General features: G+C 32.5%; 2 protein-coding genes across 3 annotated transcripts in view; one reads left to right on the top strand and one right to left on the bottom strand.

Annotated features, from left to right (window-relative positions):
• Positions 1-22859, bottom strand: part of LOC135955773 (uncharacterized protein DDB_G0288805) — a 137480-nt gene that overhangs the window by 50408 nt on the left and 64213 nt on the right. The gene's annotated exons all lie outside the window — the stretch shown is intronic.
• On the top strand, positions 10769-13481 carry LOC135953694 (uncharacterized). Its single transcript, XM_065503669.1, has 2 exons — positions 10769-12402; positions 12467-13481. The coding sequence occupies exon 1, from the start codon at positions 10769-10771 to the stop codon at positions 12245-12247; it is 1479 nt and encodes a 492-aa protein (XP_065359741.1). The 3' UTR covers positions 12248-12402; positions 12467-13481.

The following is a 22859-nucleotide window of genomic DNA, read 5'->3' as shown; positions in this document are numbered from 1 at the left end:
ATTCAATTATGAAATAATTGAAACCAGTTCAATATGTGATAAATGTTTGAATTGAAATATCATTTTTTCTGTGTAAACAAAAATTTAATTTTTCCCTTATTTTTGAAAAAAAAACCTTCTATGAATTTTCTAATTCTTAAAAATTATAAAAGACAAAATCTCCTCGTTGATAATAACTTGTGAAATTTATGTTCCCATGAAATATCCATTTCCCTCGTAGGGAAAATTGCTTTCGTGATATTCCCCTGCGCTTTTCATTCACAATAGTTGATATTGTTCGTAACAGCTGTTTATTGTTTACCGAATTCCATCTAAAAATTTCACAACATGGCGAATTTTTTCACGTAAACAAAGTTGATGAACGAAAATTGGGAAGAGGGAATTTCACAGACCGAAAATCCAAAATCTGACTTTACACTGTTACCCAAAAGGCTTTTTTGAAGATTCCGTGAAAACTTCATCAAAATCGGTCCAGCCATTTTTGAGTCCATTCGGAACTGTACATACACACATCCATTTTTATAAAATATAGGGCATTAGCGGTATAATTTGATTTTTACACACCCCTCCGCCCAAAGACCGAATATCAAAAATATAAAATGAAAATTGCATCAAAATCGGTCCAGCCGTTTTTTATATATATAGATGGCATTAGCGGTAAAATGTAAAAATTTGATTACGACACGCCCCTCCGCCCACAGACCGAAAATCAAAAATCTGACCTTACAGTGTTCTGAAGATTCCCTGAAAATTTCATCAAAATCGGTCCAGCCGTTTTTGTGTTCATTCGGAACATACATACATACCCACATACAAACATGCATTTTTATATATATAGATATATTGATTCACGATAGGGGAAAATATGTATATTATAGCCCTAACCATGGTATCGTTAATATAGCCAAAAATATAAAAAATTGCAGTTTTGAGATTTTTGAAAAGTTTTTTTGGGAATTGTGGGATTCTCCATGATAAATCTGAATTTTTCACTTTTACCTGCTGATCAAAATGTTCTATATAATTGTAAAATATCCTTTAAAAAGATTCATAAAGACAAATTTTATGGCAGTTTAAAAATTTTAATTTTCCTAAAAAAATTAGCTTTTTCATCAAATCAATTTTTTTTTCTCATATTTTTGACAAAAACCACTTTAGTGGTTTTAACCAAAAAATAGAGTTACTTCACATTATTCTCACACTAAACATTTTATTTTGATTAAGCTTTTGAACAAGCTGTGTCGCGTTCGCAATTGTTAGTGTATTTTTTTTTTCAAAAACAATTCAAACAAAATTTTTATATAAATGTGCAGAAGGGAAACAACAATGCAGTATACAGCAAAAATTAAATGAGATTCATTAAAGTACAAAGAATATTGCTATAAAGCAGTTGAGAATACACTGCGATACAAAAATTTAACTTTGTTTTAGTAAGATTTAGTTTTTATGTGCTAAATTCCAATTTAATTGCCAATTAGTTTGTTGTAACAACTGTCGCCATATTAAACCATTTATTTATTAGGTGTATGACTTAAAAATGCAGAATTTACAATAGATGACGTATCTTTTGAACGCGGTTTTTGTTTTTAATAACTTATATGTCGTTTTGAAGGGTACATATCAGTCCTTTATTCCAACTTAGTTATTGAACATTATAGTGTAACGAACAATGTTTTTTTTTTGCTTCAATAATGTCCAATTTTGTGCCACCAAATCGTCTTATGTGTGAAGTTTTGCTTTACTTCTTTAATTTGAAAAAAAAGTTTCATTGAATCAAAAAATTGCTCACCAAAGCTTCCGATGAATGTGTGAGAGATGGTTTGTGGGGTTCAGAAGTGGTAATTTCGCCCAGGCCAGACAAAAAAGTTTGGAGACCGTGAATTGGAGGTATTACTCCATGATGATTGTTGTAAAACGTTTCTAAATAAAAGCTAAAAATTTGAAAAATTCCGCATTTTTAAGTAATACACCCAATAATTTTGAAGAATTTGGATTTTTCCAACCATAATTTCTTCAAACTTGAAAATTGGTTCATCCATTTTGCAAAACCTAACCACTGTACTTACACATGTATGTGTGTATGTGCGTTAACATTTCCCTTTGTCGGTATGTGTAAGTTTGTTTGTTTGTTTGTTTGTTTGTTTTTACAATAGAATGTTTGTTTGTTTGTCTGTTGACATCATGAATAATTGATGAGACTATTTTAGACTCAAGTAGTAGTAGTAGTAGTGAAGCATTATTTAAGTCAAGGATACGAATACATGCATAAATATGAGCACGAGTTTAAATACTACATACATATGCATATGTATATGTATTGTATGTGAGTGTATAAGTATAAGGACGAAATGATGATCAAATTGACAACCAGGGTAATGTTTGTTTAAGTGTATGAGTGTTTTATTTTTTGGGCGGATGTAGGTTTAAATACAATACATAAATATGTATTTGTAAGTATGAATTCATACATACATATTTACTTCTAGGTGCGTAGGTGTGTGTGTGCGTGTGTTTGTAATTTTAGTATGACGACTGTTGATTTTAGAAAACCAGAACTAATCTCAAAAGGTTCTTGTATCTGTGACCATTATTTAAATACTATACAATGATAAACTTGTTGTTGCTATTGATGCTGTCCTCGTTTTTGTTGTTGTTGTTGTCGGTTACTATTAGTAATATACCTACCTACACATACAACAATGTTAAAATATTTTTGCTTGACAACACAACAACAAATATGCAACCACAGTAATTTATAATATGAAGAGGGAAATTATGTTGAAATTTTAAAAGCATCAATATACTCAACTCAACAAATGTACACTTAAAGAAATTATTTGCATTGAATATAATAAAAAAAAATCAAGGGCATTTGGAACATAGAGAATATACATAGAGCGGAAACTCTCCTGTCAAAGACCTAACTCAGTTGTCAGAAACCTAAGTGGTGAGAATGTATTAGTAGAAAAAACTATGTGAAAACAAAAACAATACTCGCCTGTGTGATCATTTTGAGTAATTTTTTTTTTTTTTTGAGTTTTTTTCTAGTTTCCGCTCTATGTTTCTCTATGATTTGGAATAGTGCTTTCAGAGGAATTTCAATGAAATATAGTGGAGCTTGAATGGTGAAAATGAAATTTGCAAAAATAAAATAATAATAGAAGGATTTGACAGACAGTGAAAACAATTTTACCATATCTAAGGGGGAAAATATAAAAATAATATTAAAATTGTACTTATTTTTTTATATTTACACAAAATTTTCTATAGAAAAAACAGTTTTACACAAGATTTTCTATAAAAAATATTGTTAACACAAGAATTTCTATAGAAATTAGAGTTAACACAAGAATTTCTATAGAAAACAGTGTTAACACAAGATTTTCTATAGAAAACAGTGTTATACACAAGATTTTCTATAGAAAAAACTGTTATACACAAGATTTTCTATAGAAAAAACTGTTATACACAAGATTTTATATAGAAAAAACTGTTATACACAAGATTTTCTATAGAAAAAACTGTTATACACAAGATTTTCTATAGAAAAAACTGTTATACACAAGATTTTCTATAGAAAAACTCTGTTATACACAAGATTTTCTATAGAAAAAACTGTTATACACAAGATTTTCTATAGACAAAACTGTTATACACAAGATTTTCTATAGAAAAAACTCTTATACACAAGATTTTTCTATAGAAAAAACTCTTATATACAAGATTTTTCTATAAAAAAACTGTTATACACACGACTTTCTATAGAAAAAACTGTTATACACAAGATTTTCTATAGAAAAAAACTGTTATACACAAGATTTTCTATAGAAAAAACTGTTATACACAAGATTTTCTATAGAAAAACACAAGATTTTCTATAAAAAAAAACTGTTATACACAAGATTTTCTATAGAAAAAACTGTTATACACAAGATTTTCTATAGAAAAAACTGTTATACACAAGATTTTCTATAGAAAAAACTGTTATACACAAGATTTTCTATAAAAAAAACTGTTATACACAAGATTTTCTATAGAAAAAACTGTTATACACAAGATTTTCTATAGAAAAAACTGTTATACACACGATTTTCTATAGAAAAAACTGTTATACACAAGATTTTCTATAGAAAAATCTGTTATACACAAGATTTTCTATAGAAAAAACTGTTATACACAAGATTTTCTATAGAAAAAACTGTTATACACAAGATTTTCTATAGAAAAAACTGTTATACACAAGATTTTTTATAGAAAAAACTGTTATACACAAGATTTTCTATAGAAAAAACTGTTATATACAAGATTTTCTATAGAAAAAACTGTTATACACAAGATTTTCTATAGAAAAAACTGTTATACACAAGATTTTCTATAGAAAAAACTGTTATACACAGTATTTTCTATAGAAAACAGTGTTATACACAAGTGTATCTGTAGAAAATATTGTTATACTCAAACGGTTTATTAGAAAATGCTATTATATTCGGCTGTACCAAATTATACTTTAAAATAAAAATTTTAAATAATTTTAGGTAAATTATTTTGGGCTTTCAAATGAGAAATGTAGAAATTACTAAAGGTATGACTAACTTATATATTATACCCTTCGACTGCTACACTTCGTACACTAAAGCCGATAACGAAAACTTAAACTGAAAAACGTTGGTGTTCGTCACCCTCTTCATTTCTGAATTGTTTTCGTTTCAGTTGGGTGCGTTGCGGCATAAAACAGAAACGAAATTATTTTTTAATTTTGGATGTCGCACATTAAATAGAATTTCATTATTTTTGACAAAGTCTATTATTTTTTGGTCTTCCAATAAAGAAAATTAATTTTTTTTATTCATTTTGATTTTCTTTAAATTTGAAATAAAAAAATAATCGTTCCTACAGCACCGAAAACAACCTACTTGAAGTTGTTTTCGTTCCGGCCCCAATTGACAGGTTTTTCGTTACTGATCGGTGCCGTTTCGTTCCCAATTTTCGTTGCCGATTTCTGAAACGAACTTTTTTTCGGTGCAAATGTATGGAATTTCGTTTTCGGTGCCGATTACGGTGTATGCGGAAATGTAGCTTAAGTAAATGAGCAAAAACATTTTTCTTTTAAAAATTCACTAATTTATTTTAGTGAGTGATTTTCGGAAGAGGGCCTTTATGGGAGCTATGACTAATTATGGACCGATGATTTATGTATATATAAAAGTTATTTCTGTTGAGTTGTAGTGTATACCAAAATTTTTAAGAGATTTATGCTCGTTAAAGTAATTTTCGGAAGTGGGCCTTTTTTGGAAGCTATGACAAATTATGGACTGACCATCATAAAACTTGGTGAAGTGATTTAAGTATATATAAAACTTATTTGGAGCGAAATTTGTGTAGATACCTCTATAAATTAAATATTTATAAACGATAAAGTCTAATTTCGGGAGGACATTTGTATGGGGGCTATGTGATATAATAGAACGATTTCAGCCAGATTCAGGTTTACATCGTTTTATTAATTCTGAGTCGGTCGCCATATTTTAAGGTGGGTGTTAAACTAATATTTTTCGACGTTACAAACATCAGCACAAACTCATTATACAATCCCCACTATGATGATGAAAGAAAATTAATTTATTTCATGGTTTCTTTGAGTGTAATGTGGTGATTGGATGATTAGTAGGATTTCATTTTAAAAACCTTTATTTTAAAAGTTATTAGTTTGTTTGTGGGTCTTTTGATTTCTTTGCAATAAAATGTCTAAAATGTAAATATTAATTTTGTGGTTACAACAGGAATTATACATACATACGTCTTTGATTATTATTGATTATTTTACTAAAAACACTAAGTGCTGTGGAGCATAAAATTTGTAAAATCCCTTAAATGTTTTAAAATCATAATAAAAAAAATTACATTTATATACAATAAAAATATTAAAATTTAATAATTCTTAGCATACACACACATACAAATAAATCTGTAGCCCAAACCTTTATAAGATTTCTTAGAAAGGATATTTTTTTAATCAAAGATACTCATATCTAAAAACTTAATATTGTTTTTTAGCAGGCATCTTGTCGTCTGCCTCTAAATTTGCAAACTTCATATTACAAATAAATTTTAAATCAATTTAAACAACTTCATGGCACGCAGATGCCCCCAATAAAATGAAAAAAAACACAAACCAATTTTTACTCACTCACTGTAATTACAATTTTCCTTTTTTTTCTTTATGTAAAAAAAAACAAAAAGCTAATCACAAAAATATTTATTTGATGTTTATAACCATAAAACACGCAAAATGCTAAAGTTGATTGTTTGGGTTTACAACAAAAATTAAAAAGGAGGAAAAGCAAAAACATGAGTGACACAAATTCTTTGTTAAATTAAACAAAAAAAAGAATATAATTGTGTTTGTTGTGGCGCCTAAAACTATGCTTTAGTTATTAAATATTTAAAATACTAGTAAACAGGCCAGCTCACTTTATATTATAGGTTTTCAATAGATGTTGGAAAATGTTGACTGTTTTTTTCGATTTTAGAAAGTCCAGTTAATACATTTATATGTACAATTATGCATAAGAATTAAAGCAAAGTTAAAGTTATACATTTATAATTAGGGCTTGGATTTTCATTAGAGTATCCAAAACCGAAACCGAAAACCGGTCAACCGGTTTTTTCATCTTTATAAACTTCAACGGTTTCGATTTTTTGACAAGTCGGTTTTTGTATGTCGGTTAACCGGTGTTAATGAAATATATTCTAATCCTCATTCAACATATTTATGAAAAACTTTGATACCATTTTGAAAAATATTGATTTATTTTATAGAAAATTATAGAATTTGACAATATTTCGTAAAAGATATTAAATAATTCCATAAAGATAGAGCCTTAAGAATTCAAAAATACTAATTTCCTTATTCATATTAAATAAAAAATTTATATAAACCGGTTAACCGTTTTTTTTGAAGACAAACCCGAAACCGTTTAACCGGTTTTTTTAAAAGACAATAACCGAAACCGGTTTTTTCAAAAACACGCCTTTTCGGTTAAACCGGAAACCGTTTTTTTAAATTTGCCCGTTTTTTGGACACTCTAATTTTCATGTATTTATTAATTAATCTCTAGTATATTTTATGGGGCTTATATATACCCAATGACTGGATGCAGTGGAAGATACAAAAATAACACTTTATATTTGAAAAAAAAATGCATTTTGTTTGATACTTTTAAGTTATTTTAAGTCCACTTTTAATCTGATTCCGAATCCCCAGACAACTTATTTTATTTTATATTATTTCGATAAAGTGTATTGTTTTGTTTCTAGTTTGGTTAGAAAAGTGTACATTTTGGGTACTTTATTGAAAAGTATTTTTTATACCCTTCACCATCGTGAGAAGTGTATATATAAGTTTGTCATTCCGTTTGTAATTTCTACATTTTTCATTTCCGACCCTATAAAGTATATATATTCTGGATCCTTATAGATAGCGGAGTCGATTAAGCCATGTCCGTCTGTCTGTCCGTCTGTTGAAATCAATTTTCTGAAGACCCCAGATATCTTGGGGATCCAAATCTTCAATAATTCTGTCAGACATGCTTTCGAGAAGTTTGCTATTTCAAATCAGCAAAATCGGTCCATAAATAACGAAGATATGAGCAAAAAACCGGGACAACCTCGATTTTTTACCTATTTTTGTTCTATATCTGGATTGCTATGTCATTAATATAGACAATATGGATATCTAATGATAGATATTTCAAAGTCCATTGCAACGATGTAGATAAGGCAATAGTAAGTTGGACCTACAATGGGTCAAAACCGGGAAAAATATTTTTTAACCCGAATTTTTTTTCGTCAACAAATTTTTTTTGTCATAAATTTAAAAAAAAAAATTAAAAACTAAAAAAAAAATTTAAAAACAATTTTAAAATTTTTTTTAAAATAATTTCGAAAAAAACTTTTTTTTAAAAACAATTTTGAAAAACAATTAAAAAAATTAAATTTTGTTTACCTAAAAATATTTAAAAAAAATTGTTTTAAAGTATAATTTGGTCAAGGGTATATAAGATAAAATATAGATCTCTTACTTGTTTTGTTTATAGTTCGGTTACTTGTTACTTTTCTGGTACTTTTTTTAAAGGTTTGAAAATATTGTAAATAATTGAAAATATTGCTCAAATTATTGAAATAATCTTGGAAATTGTGTATTAAATACATTTCAGAAAAAGTACTTCATTGGTACTTTTTTATTAATTTGATTAAAAATTACACTGGGCAACAAAATCGAAAAAAATTTTAGAGGCTTTTTTAACCACTACACAATTTTGATGTTTGTGGTTCCAGTAGTACAAATATGGTACAAATTTTAAATTCTATGGAGAAGTTTTTTTTAAAAAAAAATTGTTTTCTAAAATTGCGATTTTTTTTAGATGTTTCACTACATAATTTATGATAACTCAAAAAGGGTTAGTCCGATATTATTAAAGTAAACTTAGAAAAGATCAAATTTACATAACATTTAATCTGTTTATATATTGCATTTCAATCGGCTCAGTAGTTTCGGAGTTATAATAACAAATTGAAGCAAAATATATATTTTTTATGTAAAAATATTAAATTTTTGTGTTTTAAAAAACTCATACAAAATCGAAAACGGCAGATCATGTTCAGGTTTATTACTTTGTAGTAAAGCCGCGTATAATAGCAACAAAATGAGATACCGAAGATAAAAATCGATTGATTCTTTTCGAATTTATTCACAATTAAGTGAATTCGCTTATTTTCACAAAATTTTACTTTTTGTTTGATATACATAAAATTGAGTAGTTAATGTTCTTCTTTTGATTGATTGAATGTTGAAAACATTTTCCGCATGTTACAAACTAATTTTCATATATATATTGCGTTTTAATCGGCTCTGTAGTTTCGGAGTTATAATCACCCCTATCGGCAATAACATGTGAAATTTTGTTCCCATGAAATATCCATTTCCCTCGAAGGGAAAATTGCTATCGGGAATATCACGATGAATTTTACATTCACAATAGTTGATTTTGTTCGTAACAGCTGTTTATTGTTTACAAAATTTCACAACAAGGGGAATTTTTTAACGTGAACAAAATTGATGAACAAAAAAAGGAAAAGGGAAAATATTTCATCTGAAATATTGATTCGCGATAGGGGTGAATAACAAATTGAAGCAAACAAATATATGTTTTATGTAAAATATCCAATTTTTTTGTTTTAAAAAAATCATGGAAAATCGAAAAAGGCAAAAAAATTTAAGATTTATTGCTTTATCGCAAATCCACATGTAATAGGAACAAAATGAGATATTGATCATAAAAATCGATAGATTATTTTCAAATTTTTACACAATTAAGTAAATTTGCTTATTTTCAGAAAATTGTCTGTGCATACAAGCGTGTACTTTGAGTGTAAATTTTACATGTGTTTTTTTTTTGTATATTTGAACTTTTCTAAGTTTACTTCAATAATATCGGACTAACCCTTTATGAGTTATCATCAGGGAAACCAAAATATGCAAATGCATGTTTTTTCTGGTGAGTCTAATGAGCACATGGATAACATATTTACACGTTTCAGAACTATTTAAGAATTTTGGAATTGATTTGTTAGTGCATATTTTTGCATATTTTACCCTTAAATGCATATTTTTGCATATATTTGTTTTAAGAGCATATTTATGTCATATTTTTGCGTTTTTAGAGCATATTTTACTGTTTAATAGCATATTTTGACTTTTCAAAAACAAATTTTGTCTTACTTTTTTTCGCTGTTGTTTGAAATTATTCCTTTGTTTGAAATTCAAAATTGAAAAATAAATGGCTTTTTTAATATAAAATAAGTACTATTTTAATAATAGCGCCATCTAAATATCAAATTTTTAGTTCTAATTCAAACTTAAGTGTTAAAGAAATATTGTGTTTTAAATTTGCTCCTATAACATCAGTTGATGTCGAAAGCACATTTTCAAAGTATAAAAATGTTTTCGGATCCATTAGACAACGATTTTTATTTGAAAATTTAAATCAATATTTTGTAATTTATTGCAATAATAACATTAATTGAAGAAGTGACTTTATATTTATATAAAATATCATCAAAAAATACCTCTCGAGGCCTTTTCATAGCTTAAGTTCCTACTGTTTTTATGTTGTATTTATTTTTTGTTATACTTGTTTTAGTTAATGTAATTTTTTTTTTTTTTTATTTTATGTTACTTTACATTTTTAACCCCTGCTGCGGGTAGTCACCTTGAGTCTTCGGGCACGGTGCAGGGGCTTAAGCATCCTAAGGATGTGATCTAAGAACTACCCTCCCCATACCTCACAGCGTCTGTCCTCTATGTTAAGAGCGGCTGTGGGGTAAATGACCATCTTCGGTCGCCTAGCGATCACGACCTCAACTTGGTAGCGCCTGTTCCCTTAGTTAGGGCGGCTACCAATTTCCTCTGTCTGCATTTTCTGATGTCGGTCCGGGACTGTGGTTTGGGTTACCTAGGCAACATAACCGTACCTTCTAGCGTCTGTTCCCTATGTTAAGGGCGGCTGGAAATTACAATCTGGTTCTGTCAGTCCGAATGTTTTTGGTGAAAACTCAAATCCAGGATGCGTCTGTCTCACATTGAGCGGCATCCTGGTCTGCGTCTGACTCCAGTGGAGCGGCAGTGTCTTTTTCTTACCTATGGTAGAGGTATAAACTGCCAAAACCCCCCCCCCCCCATGAAATGTCAGTTTCTAACGACGGCCCTATGTCCTTGGTCGAGGGTGCTAAAATCTCCAAGGGTAACGTGAGTACTCAGGCGGAAGCCACAGGTCTGAGTGCCACTGGAGCTACTGTGACTGCGACGAATCAGACGAATACCCCGGGTCTGGTAGTCGGTGATGCTACTGGGGTAAACAAAACGAATAGTTTTTTGACTAGACAGGAAAGAGTGACCATGGACGACAGCGACGACAACCTCTCAGGTCTGAAAGGGTTAAACCTTTATGAGACTGATGAGGAGGACTTACTCATGGTGTCCTCCGAGCCGCTAAAAGCGAATGAAGACGTACATCCGGAGGCCCATGACCCTGCAAAGGGAGACACAGAACAGAAAAACAGGAAACAGGACTCAGAACAGGACGAACGGAAAAGGTTGGCGGGCTACAAACGCTCTCTCCGGTATGTCAGGACGTTGGACTCGCGAGATCCCGCGTCTTTGACCACCAGGGAAAAGCGTTTGCGGCGTAAACATACCTACCACATACAGAAGTATGAGGCCATGCTAAATACTACTGTTGTGGAGGTAAGGCCAGCCAAGACTAAGACCGAACCAAACCAGAGCAGGCAGGTGATCACATCTAAACATGTGCCCCATGCCAGCACTGGACCGAACACGATCATCGTTTCGGAGGATCTTGACGTACGCCCATCTACATCAAAGAGGGCCACGTCGGGGCCAAAGAGAGGTGATGACCAATGCGGCACGACGAAGTCTGCTAGCACAACACCCAAGGTGCTGTCCGCAATCTCCTCTACTCGAGGAACCGCGATGGCTTCCAAAGGTACAGCAAGCAGGCCTAGTATTAAGCGGCAAAGGTCAGGTGAAACGCAGGTGTCTGAGGGTAAGCGGCTGAAACCATCAACTAGCTTAACATCAGCACCTGAGCTACAAGTAGCCATCATAGATCGTAGTCAACCTGATGGGAAAATGACTACGGACAGATGGCTGCTTCTGGAGGAGAAGATCTTGCGGGCACTAGTGGACGAACTCGCATGCAGTGAGGATGATTCCTTCACTGCATTCGATGGCGCCAAATGGTTAAAGGGTGTCAAGATCATCGGGTGCGGTAACGAGAAGGCCCTAGGCTTTCTCAGTAACTGTATCCGAGGAGTTGGCGAACTCTGGCCCAACGCAAGAATCGAAATCGTCCCACTGGATCAAGTACCTTTTCGTACGACGGTGAGAGTGTGGGTCCCTCCTCCCCTTTTGGAGGACGAAGCCACGCTAACACTTATAAAGCGTCAGAATAAGGAACTTGGTACAGAGGACTGGACGATTGAACGAGGGCGCTCTAGGGACAAAGGAGAAGGCAAGGATCTCTGGATCAAAATTGGTTCAGAATCCCTCCGACTCCTGCGTTCTTCGCAAGGCGTCATCAAATACGGGCTAAACCAACTCCGGTTGATCTTGCCCGCGGTGAAGCGCAATGATGAACCCAAGCGGCCTGAGAGTGGTACAGATTAATCTGCACCACTCCGAAGCAGCATCGGACGATTTGCTGCGCTTCATGGAGAAGGAAGCTATCCACGTGGCCTTAATCCAAGAACCCTGGCTTGTAGCCAGTAAAGTTCGAGGCGTCCGGTCACGAAACTATGTGCTCCTTTCTCCGAACCCTGAAGGTAAAGTAAGGAGCTGTATTTTGGTCAGGAAAGACATTAAGGTTTTCCTTCTATCTAATTACAGTTCTGGTGATTTAACGGTAGTTGCACTAGAGCGACAAGGGTTACCAACCCTAATCATATCATCTGCGTACCTACCATACGACGAAGCTAATCCGCCCTCACGTGCCGTACGCACACTTGTAGACTGGTGTAACACAAGGGGCCATGATCTCATCATAGGATGTGATGCTAATGCCCATCATACTCTGTGGGGGAGCTCGGATATAAATGACAGGGGTGAGTGTTTACTTCAATACCTTCTATCTACTAACCTAAGTGTTTGCAATAGGGGTAATATACCAACGTTCTTCAATAGGATCAGGGAGCAGGTCATTGATATTACTTTGGTAGGGAACACTGACTCAGTTAGAATTCTTGATTGGAGAGTTTCACTCGAGTGCTCATTCTCCGATCACCACAGGATAGTGTTTACGATACAGCTTACACTGGATAGGGAAAAACCCTTTAGAAATCCTAGGAAAACCGACTGGGTCAAATTCTGTAATCTTAGTGACACCATACCACATCCAGCAATGGATAGATTAAATGGTACACGGGACTTGGACGACTCGGTGGATTTTCTATCCAGGTCATTAAGGGAAGCCTACTATGCTTCGTGTAGGGAGCGGCAGGGACCTAGGAAATTCCGGCAACCATGGTGGAATCCTAGACTAATGCAGCTAAGAAAGGAATGTAGAAAACTTTTTAATAAGGCGAAGAGGGACCAAGACTTGTTAAGCTGGGACGATTATCGTCAAAGCTTCAACACTTTCAAGAGGGAAACCAGACGGGCAAAGAGGGAATCTTGGGAGCGTTTCTGTGGGGAACTGGAGAATACCACGGAGGCATCGCGTCTACGAAAGGTACTATCCAAGGATCCTGGTACGCCTGGATTCCTGATGAAACCGGATGGTAACTTTACTGAAAGTAGTATCGAAACTTTGGAACTGCTAATGGAGACACACTTTCCGGGTTGCAGGGATGATGAAAATGAGGTATCCGCTTCGGAGCATCTTGCAGCTTCTCAAATCCACATAAGTGAATTAGTTAGATCCATTGTTAGCGTGGAGAAAATCTCGTGGGCGGTGTCATCTTTTAAGCCCTATAAATCACCAGGGCCAGATGGCATATTCCCAGCGTTACTCCAAAAATCGATTTCAACCATCATGCCATGGCTTATAATGATATTTAGGTACAGCCTGGAAACAGGATACATCCCTAAAGAATGGAGAGAGGTTACAGTGGTATTTATCCCCAAAGCGGGAAAGGTAAACCACAGTACCGCAAAGGACTATAGACCGATCAGTCTGTCATCGTTTTTATTGAAAACACTGGAAAGATTGGTCGATATCCACGTCAGGAACATCCTCTCCCCTGATAATTTCTGTAGGGCACAGCACGCATACCTTAAAGGCAGGTCGGTGGAGACAGCCTTGCATGACGTTGTCGGAACTATAGAGGGGACACTTGACAAGAAGGAATATGTTATGGCATCTTTCTTGGATATAGAGGGTGCGTTTAATAATGTGAACATATCCGCAATAGTTGATGCACTGGGTGACTTATGTGTTGATCAGCGGATAAGGAATTGGACAGAAAATATGCTTAGGAGCAGGGCCATTAACTCTAATATGGGTATTGGTAGGACAAGGAAAGTTGTGACAAGAGGCACACCACAAGGTGGGGTCATCTCTCCACTTCTGTGGAATCTTGTCGTAAATAAAATCCTTTTCAGGCTCAGTAGGATAGGTACCAAAGTAGTCGCATATGCTGACGACGTTGTGCTTCTTATTCAAGGGAAGTTTCTTCCCACAATAAGTGAACTCATGGAATCAGCGCTCAGCGTTCTGCTATCATGGGCCAAGGAAAACGGTTTGGGTGTTAACCCTGCCAAAACCGAACTGGTTCTTTTCACCAGGAGATATAAAACTCCAGAATTTAAACCTCCACGACTGGATGGTACTTTTCTGAAGTTTTCAAGCGAAGCCAAATATCTTGGCGTAATTTTGGACTCTAAGCTCTCGTGGAAACGTAATGCTGAGAGTCGAATGAAGAAGGCATTATGTGCCTTCTATATATGCAAGAAAACCTTTGGGAAGAGATGGGGTCTTAAACCATACATTGTACACTGGAAGTACACGGAAGTACAAGGCTCTTAACTCCAACGTGATTAGGTCGAAATGTCTTCTCAATTGTATCAAATCACTGGCACAACTGACACAACATCACGTGGAGTTGATATGGGTTCCAGGACATGCGGGCATCCGGGGAAATGAAGTATCTGATGAGTGCGCAACCAACGGGTCGTCCCTGGACGTATCTCTTGCGCAAAGGGATATTCACACTCCCTTGGTGACAGTATCAAAATTGATAGATGAATGGGCTTTGAGCGAGACGGAACTCAGGTGGTCAAATATCATCACTTGTAGAATATCCAGAATGCTCTGGCCCAATCTGACAGAGGATAGAACTAAGACTCTTTTGTCTCTTAGTAGGAATTCGATTAGACTTCTCACGGGTATAATTACTGGGCACTGCATGATTGGACATATGTCGGAACGTATGGGTTACCCACGTTATGGCTATTGTAGAAGTTGTTTAGATGAAGAGGAGGAGGAATCGGTACAGCACCTTCTATGTGAATGCCCAGCCTTACAAGAGCATAGACTACTACATCTTGGTAGAGCTCTTTTCCATGATCTGGACTGTCTCAGGGATGTGTCACTAGTGAATATGATTGGGTTTATTAGAAGTACCGGCTGGTTCCCATAGGGACCACAGAAATCACATAATAGACGAAACTAGGGAGGGAAACTATTCTCACTTTATGTGTGACATTTTCAGCATAAGGGAATAGTACTTCTAAGGGTACCACAATGGGCCGCAAGGCCTCCGAGTGAACTCGCTAACTTGCGAGCAACCCACGTAACCTAACCTAACCTTACATTTTTAAAAAATGAATTTTATTGATTTTTTTAAACAAAAGTATATTTTTTGGTTAAAAATTATGTAAAATTTGTTTTTTAAGAGCATATTTTTTAAATTTTAAGAGCATATTTTAAAATTTTTACTGCATATTTAAAGCGCTTAAAACGCTTTTTTTAGAGCATATTTCCGGTTTCCCTGGTTATCATCTTAAAAAATTCACAATTTTAGAAAAAAAATTAAAAAAAAATCGATCCATAGAATTCAAAAATTTTACCATTTTTGTACTTAGGTAACCATGATGCATCAAATCTATATAGTGGTTAGTGAAGCCTTTTTTACTGTTGGCCTGTGTTATTCATACCATAATCTTGAATTGCATTTTTCATTAATCTAGTTGCTTTACCTTTATTCTCCTAATAAATTAAAACAAATTGTAATATTTATATTTAAATTTCGTTGTGTTAGATTAATAATCCACAAAATAACATCATTTAAGAGTTATTGGGAAATTTTTACTGCACACGTCTTGCCATTTAGCTTAAAAGGCAGCAAACAAGAACAATGAATATCTAATGAAGTCTAAAAGATATACAAAGTAATCTCCATGTATTTTGTCCTACTTTGTAATATCAACGTGTCCTTTTTACCTTTTTTCCTCATCCTTGAACACAATCCTCTTAAATATTTATGCGAAATTTATAAACAAATACACAAGTGCACACAAACACACCTATACACTTGTATTTATGTATCCATAAGAAAGACTTACATACAACTAAACTTTATGTAAATGTCCTTTAATCATAAAATACGCTTACAAGGATATTTGCTGCAAAACACATCATGCACGTTTATTAGCAATAAATTTTGTAAAATAAGTAAATATGGGTAAAAAAAAAATACTAAAGAAAAATAAATAAAATAAAAGAAAAAAAGACATCATCATCAATACCAGACAGTAAAGAGACACACGAATTTTATGTTTAAGCGGATGACAATGATGATGATGATGTCATCTTACAAAACAGCAAACAAAAAAAAATAAATCCCCAACTAGCTACCATGATGCTGAAGACAATGCTGGTGGTGATGGCCATGGTGATGGTAATGCTTTTCAAACATGATTCATAGTTATGAAGAACAAACAACAGGACAAAGACAAACAAAAAACGTAAAATGTTAAAAGAAGGACATTTATGCTGTAGCTACAGGATGTTAACAACAAGACACTCATTTTCTCTACTCTTACTCAAATGGTTTCTTTTCAGTCAGTATTTTTTTTTAAACAATGATGATGTTGTCTTAAGCCAACAAAATGACCCATGAATATTTATAGTCTATTTGCATGTTCTTCCTGTAAGAGACTGTTCTATTTGTTTTCACTGGTATTTTTCTGGTTTATTAATATCAATTAGCTGGATGAGGATTTTTTTCAAATTATATTTGTTTTGAAATTGAAGAAATGACAACAACTTCTTTGAAAAAGTTGTTGCTGGATTTTTATTTTCAAATTTTTAGCTTTTATTTCACTGTGCAACACGAAAAAAATAACCATATACGGACACCACTCCATGATAAAAGACCAAAAGAAGACCCTTGCCTCCTAGTTTTGCCCAAATCATGCACTATTTTTTTTGTGGTCCCCAAAAGATTTTTGCAAAAAAGTGATAATTTTCTCAGGCTCATATCTTGCAAACAGTTCTGAAATTTGATTTAATCTCTGAGGCAAAGTTGTAGCCCTTGTCATAAAGAACAAAAATAGTGAACATATAAAATCAAAAAAACTTCATCTTCAAGTTCAAAATCGCAAAAAACTTTAAAAAATTCGAAATAATTTTTTTTTAGATGCCTAAAAGTATGCTTTAGTTTATAATAATTTAATAGTTTATGGCCCAAAACACTTAATTCCTATAGTTTTTTCTTACTTATATTGACCTACATAAACGGTGTTAAGAATCATTCCTATGAAGTTCTTATGTTCTAGAAAGTTGTTTATTGAGATCTTAGGTACATTTTTGTAGTTGAAAGTTTCCTTGAATTTCGAAAGGTTTGCTACCTATGGACCTGAACAGGGGAAAAAAGGCAAAAAAAATCGAATTTTTTAAAGTTTTTTGCGACTTTGCTCTTGAAGATGAAGGTTTTTTGAATTTATTTGTTCATATTTGTGGTTCTTTATGACAAGAGCTACAACTTTGCCTTAGAGAGTAAATCAAAATTCCTAACTGTTTGCAAGATATGATAATGAGAAAATTATCACTTTTTTGCAAAAATGACACTGAGGCCCCAAAATTTTTGGGGGTCTTTAAAAAAAGTGCATGACTTTGGGAAAAACTGGTACACACGGGTATGTTTTTTTTTTTTTTGTCTTTTATCATGTAGTGGTGTCCGTATATCAGTGGTGCCCGAACACATACCATCAAAGCTTTGGTTGTGTTGGTAAAACAGCGGAGAATTTAATTTGATTTTGTTCTGTGAGATGAAATCAAAGCAACAAACACATGATCATTATAAGAGCAGCGGAGAATTTGATTTGATTTTGTTCTCTGAGATGAAAACAAAGCAACAAACACATGATCATTATAAGAAAACGCACAAGCAAGCTTATAGTGTATGTGTATCAAAGTAACGTCAGCAGAATTTTCTTGCCCTATTACGCGTGCTAGGGAATTGTGATTTCGGGCACCACTGCCGTATATGGTTATTTTTCCATGACTCAAACAATTACACACAGAGTTTTGAAACATTTTTACAATACAGTGCACTCGCGATAATATGAACACCCCAAAATATGAACACTTTTTACTTCCATAGGAACTCTAAAATATAAACTTAGTGAACTAAGCTATTCATATTTTTTTTTTGTCTTTTATCATGTAGTGGTGTCCGTATATCAGTGGTGCCCGAACACATACCATCAAAGCTTTGGTTGTGTTGGTAAAACAGCGGAGAATTTAATTTGATTTTGTTCTGTGAGATGAAATCAAAGCAACAAACACATGATCATTATAAGAGCAGCGGAGAATTTGATTTGATTTTGTTCTCTGAGATGAAAACAAAGCAACAAACACATGATCATTATAAGAAAACGCACAAGCAAGCTTATAGTGTATGTGTATCAAAGTAACGTCAGCAGAATTTTCTTGCCCTATTACGCGTGCTAGGGAATTGTGATTTCGGGCACCACTGCCGTATATGGTTATTTTTCCATGACTCAAACAATTACACACAGTGTTTTGAAACATTTTTACAATACAGTGCACTCGCGATAATATGAACACCCCAAAATATGAACACTTTTTACTTCCATAGGAACTCTAAAATATAAACTTAGTGAACTAAGCTATTCATATTTTCAAGCTTTTTAAAATATGAACAACTTATTTTTGTTTTTAAACGTATTTTATCTATCTACACAGAGTTGAAATCTAAATCAACAGGGTAGCGGCTAAATTCTAATTCAACTGCTTAATAATTTTTTGGACTTCCCTAGCTGTAGATGGGAATTGGATGCCATTCGCAAATATTAACAATCTTGCAAAAGTGAACTGGCCTGGTTTTAATTAGTTCATATTATCGCGAGGGCACTGTATAAATTTATTCAAAGTATGACCTTTTTCCATTTTTCTGGCAACATATGGATTCCGAGCCAAATGGATTGAGGCCAAGAATGAATGAAGCCTATATCGGATACTCTCTATCAAAGTGAAGCGTATCCCAGAAAGAACAAATAGTAGTCGGACAGAGTACATTCAGGACTATAAGGCGGGTGAGACAAAACTTCCCAACCACTTCTTTCTAAATAGATTTTAACAGTAGTTGAAATATGTTAGGATGGAATATTATTATGGAATACTCGGTCAATGCTCGCTTCAAACGAATCAGTTGCTTTTGGTACAGGTTCCCAATAATGGTCTGGACAGATTTCAACAGTTAATAATAGATACATATGTCGCTTTTGCTCCCACCAAATACATAGAATTACGTTAGCGCCATGGATTTGGCTTTGGTGTCGATTCGGCTGGTTGGCGCAATTCTGGACAAGCGTATATCTTGCATAATGGCTCGGTCAGACCAAAATAAGGGTTTTGTGGAGTATGATCTTATAAATTTCATCATATATTGTGTTAGTTGTACGGCTAAATAAAGAAATTGTTCGCCAAGCCAGATACTGTTTGTAAAATGTCTTAACTTGTAATTTACAATAAACACGAGTATAATTACAGCACTTTACAAGAGATGTATTTTTCTAGTTCGGGCTGCCTTCTGCATTTGATCTCATATAAAATCCGCTGTATTGCTCATATTTTTTTCCTAATGTCATCAGAGAAAATCAGAACGAACCCGATTTGGTCTTACTAATATTAAACAAAAATCATGAGAAATTCAGCAGTTGTCAGAAAGATTTCATATGGATGTAAGGACAAAAGTCACCACAGATTTGCAATTTCCAGCTGGTATACAAAATAGTTTTTTTATACACAAATTTTAAATCCATATTTTGTTTTCAAAACAAAAGTTAATCATCCAGTTAAAAAAATAAAACCTTTTCATAAAAAGTGTTTTTTTCCAATTTTTCTACATTAACCAATTATAACAACTCCAAAGTTAATTGGTTTTTGCCGTAAAGGCAATTAAAAAAAACCTCCATGTTAAAATTTGCTCCAATACCCAGCTATAGAAAGACCAAAAAATTTACGTGTTTTTAGCGGCCATGTCTGTCTGTCTATATATGGAATGAAATCAATCATCAATAAAAATCAAATTTTACTGTGTGCATGTTAAAACTCTATTTATAACACGGGCTAAATCAAATTATGTTTACAATCAACACAAAAAAATCACAGAAAATCGTATAAAAAAATGTGAGACAAAAAAAAAAACTAAATAAATCTAACAAAAAACAGAAAATAATAAAAAAAAACCAAAGAACAAACGTTAACAGTTTTAATAAGCGTTATGGCAGTTGTTCTGGATGTTGCGGGTGGATGTTCAACACAAATGTATCTGGAACAAGTACGTGTTTGTGTGTGATTGTAGTAAGAGTACTTGTGTACAAAAGTGGCTTTATTGTGGAAGCATGTAATTTATCATTGCATGTTTCCACACTGACACTAAAAAAAGGCAATAAGTGAAAAAAAAAACAATTCAACAGTGAAAAAACCAATTGCTCTCGAAAAAAACAAAAATATGGTACATTCATACATACGTACATAAGTATTTATGTATATATGTACATTTGTACATAGATAGAACATCAATAAAATGAAAAATACACAGATTAAAAAACATCACACACATTTTCAAGTACATACTACATGCTAACATTTTAGTACACTCTCATAGAAGTGTGATAATGTTAGTTGGTTCTAACATTGATGTGTCAGTGTATTTTTGCAACTACTACATGTGTTAGTGTTATAAACAAGCCAAAAAATTTTGAACACAATTTTCAAAAAAATAGAACACTTAAATAATATTACGAATATGAGCATGAGGATGGCCAATACAAAAGAGAAACAACAAAAATTATACAAATAAAACAAAACTAACTGGGTTTTTGTATTGGTAGTTATATATTAGGATGGCCCTTATTTAGCAATTTTTGGATTTTCGATGCTTCCAAGGCTTAAAAAATACCAAATTTTAAAAATTTCAGTAATATCGGACAACCTTGTACATTTTATTTAATGTTGCGAGTTTTGGGTCAAAATTGCAATATTTCCAAAATTAAATATTGAAAAACAAAATTTCAACAAAAATAGATGTTTAAATATAAAATAGAAAATTTTTCTGACATCGATAACCCATTATAATTTGATACCAAAACATAACATAGAATTTCAAATCCCAAATTCTAAATTTTCGAAATTTTTTTTTAAACGAAATATTCAAAAATTAACATTTAGAGGTTTATTTGAAGTCAAAACTTCATAAACACAGTAATGCAAAGCAATTACGAGGCAAAGCAATACCTTATGTCATTCATGAACGCATAAATATTTTATAAAGAATCATAAATAAAAACAGTTCACACATTTGACAGATGCAGCGCATGGACAAGCAAGTATTGCCATACAATAATGAATTTGCGACATTGCCAAAACAAAATCTATATGCATTGCAATGTTGCTTTGCAAAATGCGTTTATGAAGTCAGCCATAGTTTTTGTATTTCGTTTACCTATAGATGTTTAAATATAAAATATACAAATTCACGAATATTGTGAAAATTGGCCTTCTTTGTCCTATTAAAATCGAAAACAATTTTTAAAATTTTTGGAAATTTTGTTTTAAAAAAAATAGTTTAAATGTAAAATTTGGGATTTTAGATCTACATGTATGAAAATATTTATACATATTGAAATACAAAAACTATTTTAATTGTATATTTTTTCTACATTTATTTTTTTTATTTTTTGACCCAAAACTCGAAACTTCAAATAAAATTTGCATTTTCTAAAGGTTATTCAATGTTGTTAATTTTTATTCGAAAATTAGATTTTAAATCCTTATTTAGCGTTTATTAGAAACGAAAATAGTTTTTTTAATTTTTTTAAATTTCGTTTAAAAAAAATTTCAAAATTTAAAATTTCTGAGAGGGTGCTGTGGCTTAACTGATTAGCGCGTTTGATCATTAAGCATGATATGGTATTTGTGGCCTGGGTTCGATTCACAGCCGCTGGCAATCACAACATAAGTTTATAATAATTACACTCTGCTACAAAATGACACTTTTTTGTCAGAACTTGAAAAGCAACCTAATGGGGGTTGTAGGCCTAGGTGAGGACATACTAAAACCGTTTTCAAAGATTTTGAAACACCCTCAAAATTTTAAGATATTTTGAAAAAAACTGTTTTAGGGTAGGTCGTAGTACTTTAGTGCCTCTAACTCACACATTTTTAGACCGATTTCAAAATTGTAAACAATTATGGATAGACAAAGAATTAAGCTTTCATAAAATGTTTGCATAAAATGTATATCGAAATTGCGTAAGTTTTTATAAAAAGTTTCGCTTTATTTTTTATTTTTTTTAATAATTTTTCAAATTCAACAATAGTTATTTAAATTTTTTCTTTAAAAACCTATTCTTTTTTGTGTTTTAAAGACAGTGTTTTAAAGACAACTTTATATGGGAAAAATGAGATATTACTTTTTAAAATCGGTTTATATTTGCAAAAGTTATTAAACTTTTTTGAAAAAAGTTCGAAAAAATTTACCTTGTAAATTCAAAATTTTACAAATATTTTTTTTTCTACAGTTTTTTGTTTTGTTTTTTATTCATATGCGCTGGGGGAGAAAATGTTAATTCAAAGTTGAATAACTTTTACAATTTTAATCCGATTTGAATAATTAAAACCATGTTTTATTAAGAACTAAATTTCCTATATATGTTGGTATAAAGTTTTATAAACTTTCATATCAAAATAAGCAATGAAAAGCGACTAAAATAAAAAAAGTTGATAAATTTTGTTTTTCTTTTAGATATT

The sequence above is a fragment of the Calliphora vicina genome, chromosome 3 (assembly GCF_958450345.1).
Source record: "Calliphora vicina chromosome 3, idCalVici1.1, whole genome shotgun sequence".
In the NCBI taxonomy this organism is placed as follows: domain Eukaryota; kingdom Metazoa; phylum Arthropoda; class Insecta; order Diptera; family Calliphoridae; genus Calliphora; species Calliphora vicina.
Note: the sequence above shows the minus strand (reverse complement) of the source record. Positions and strands in the feature narration are given on the sequence as shown.

Bases quoted from the DNA above. Each gene is read 5' to 3' on its own strand.
- LOC135953694 (XM_065503669.1), top strand. From the start codon at position 10,769: ATGTCCTTGGTCGAGGGTGCTAAAATCTCCAAGGGTAACGTGAGTACT.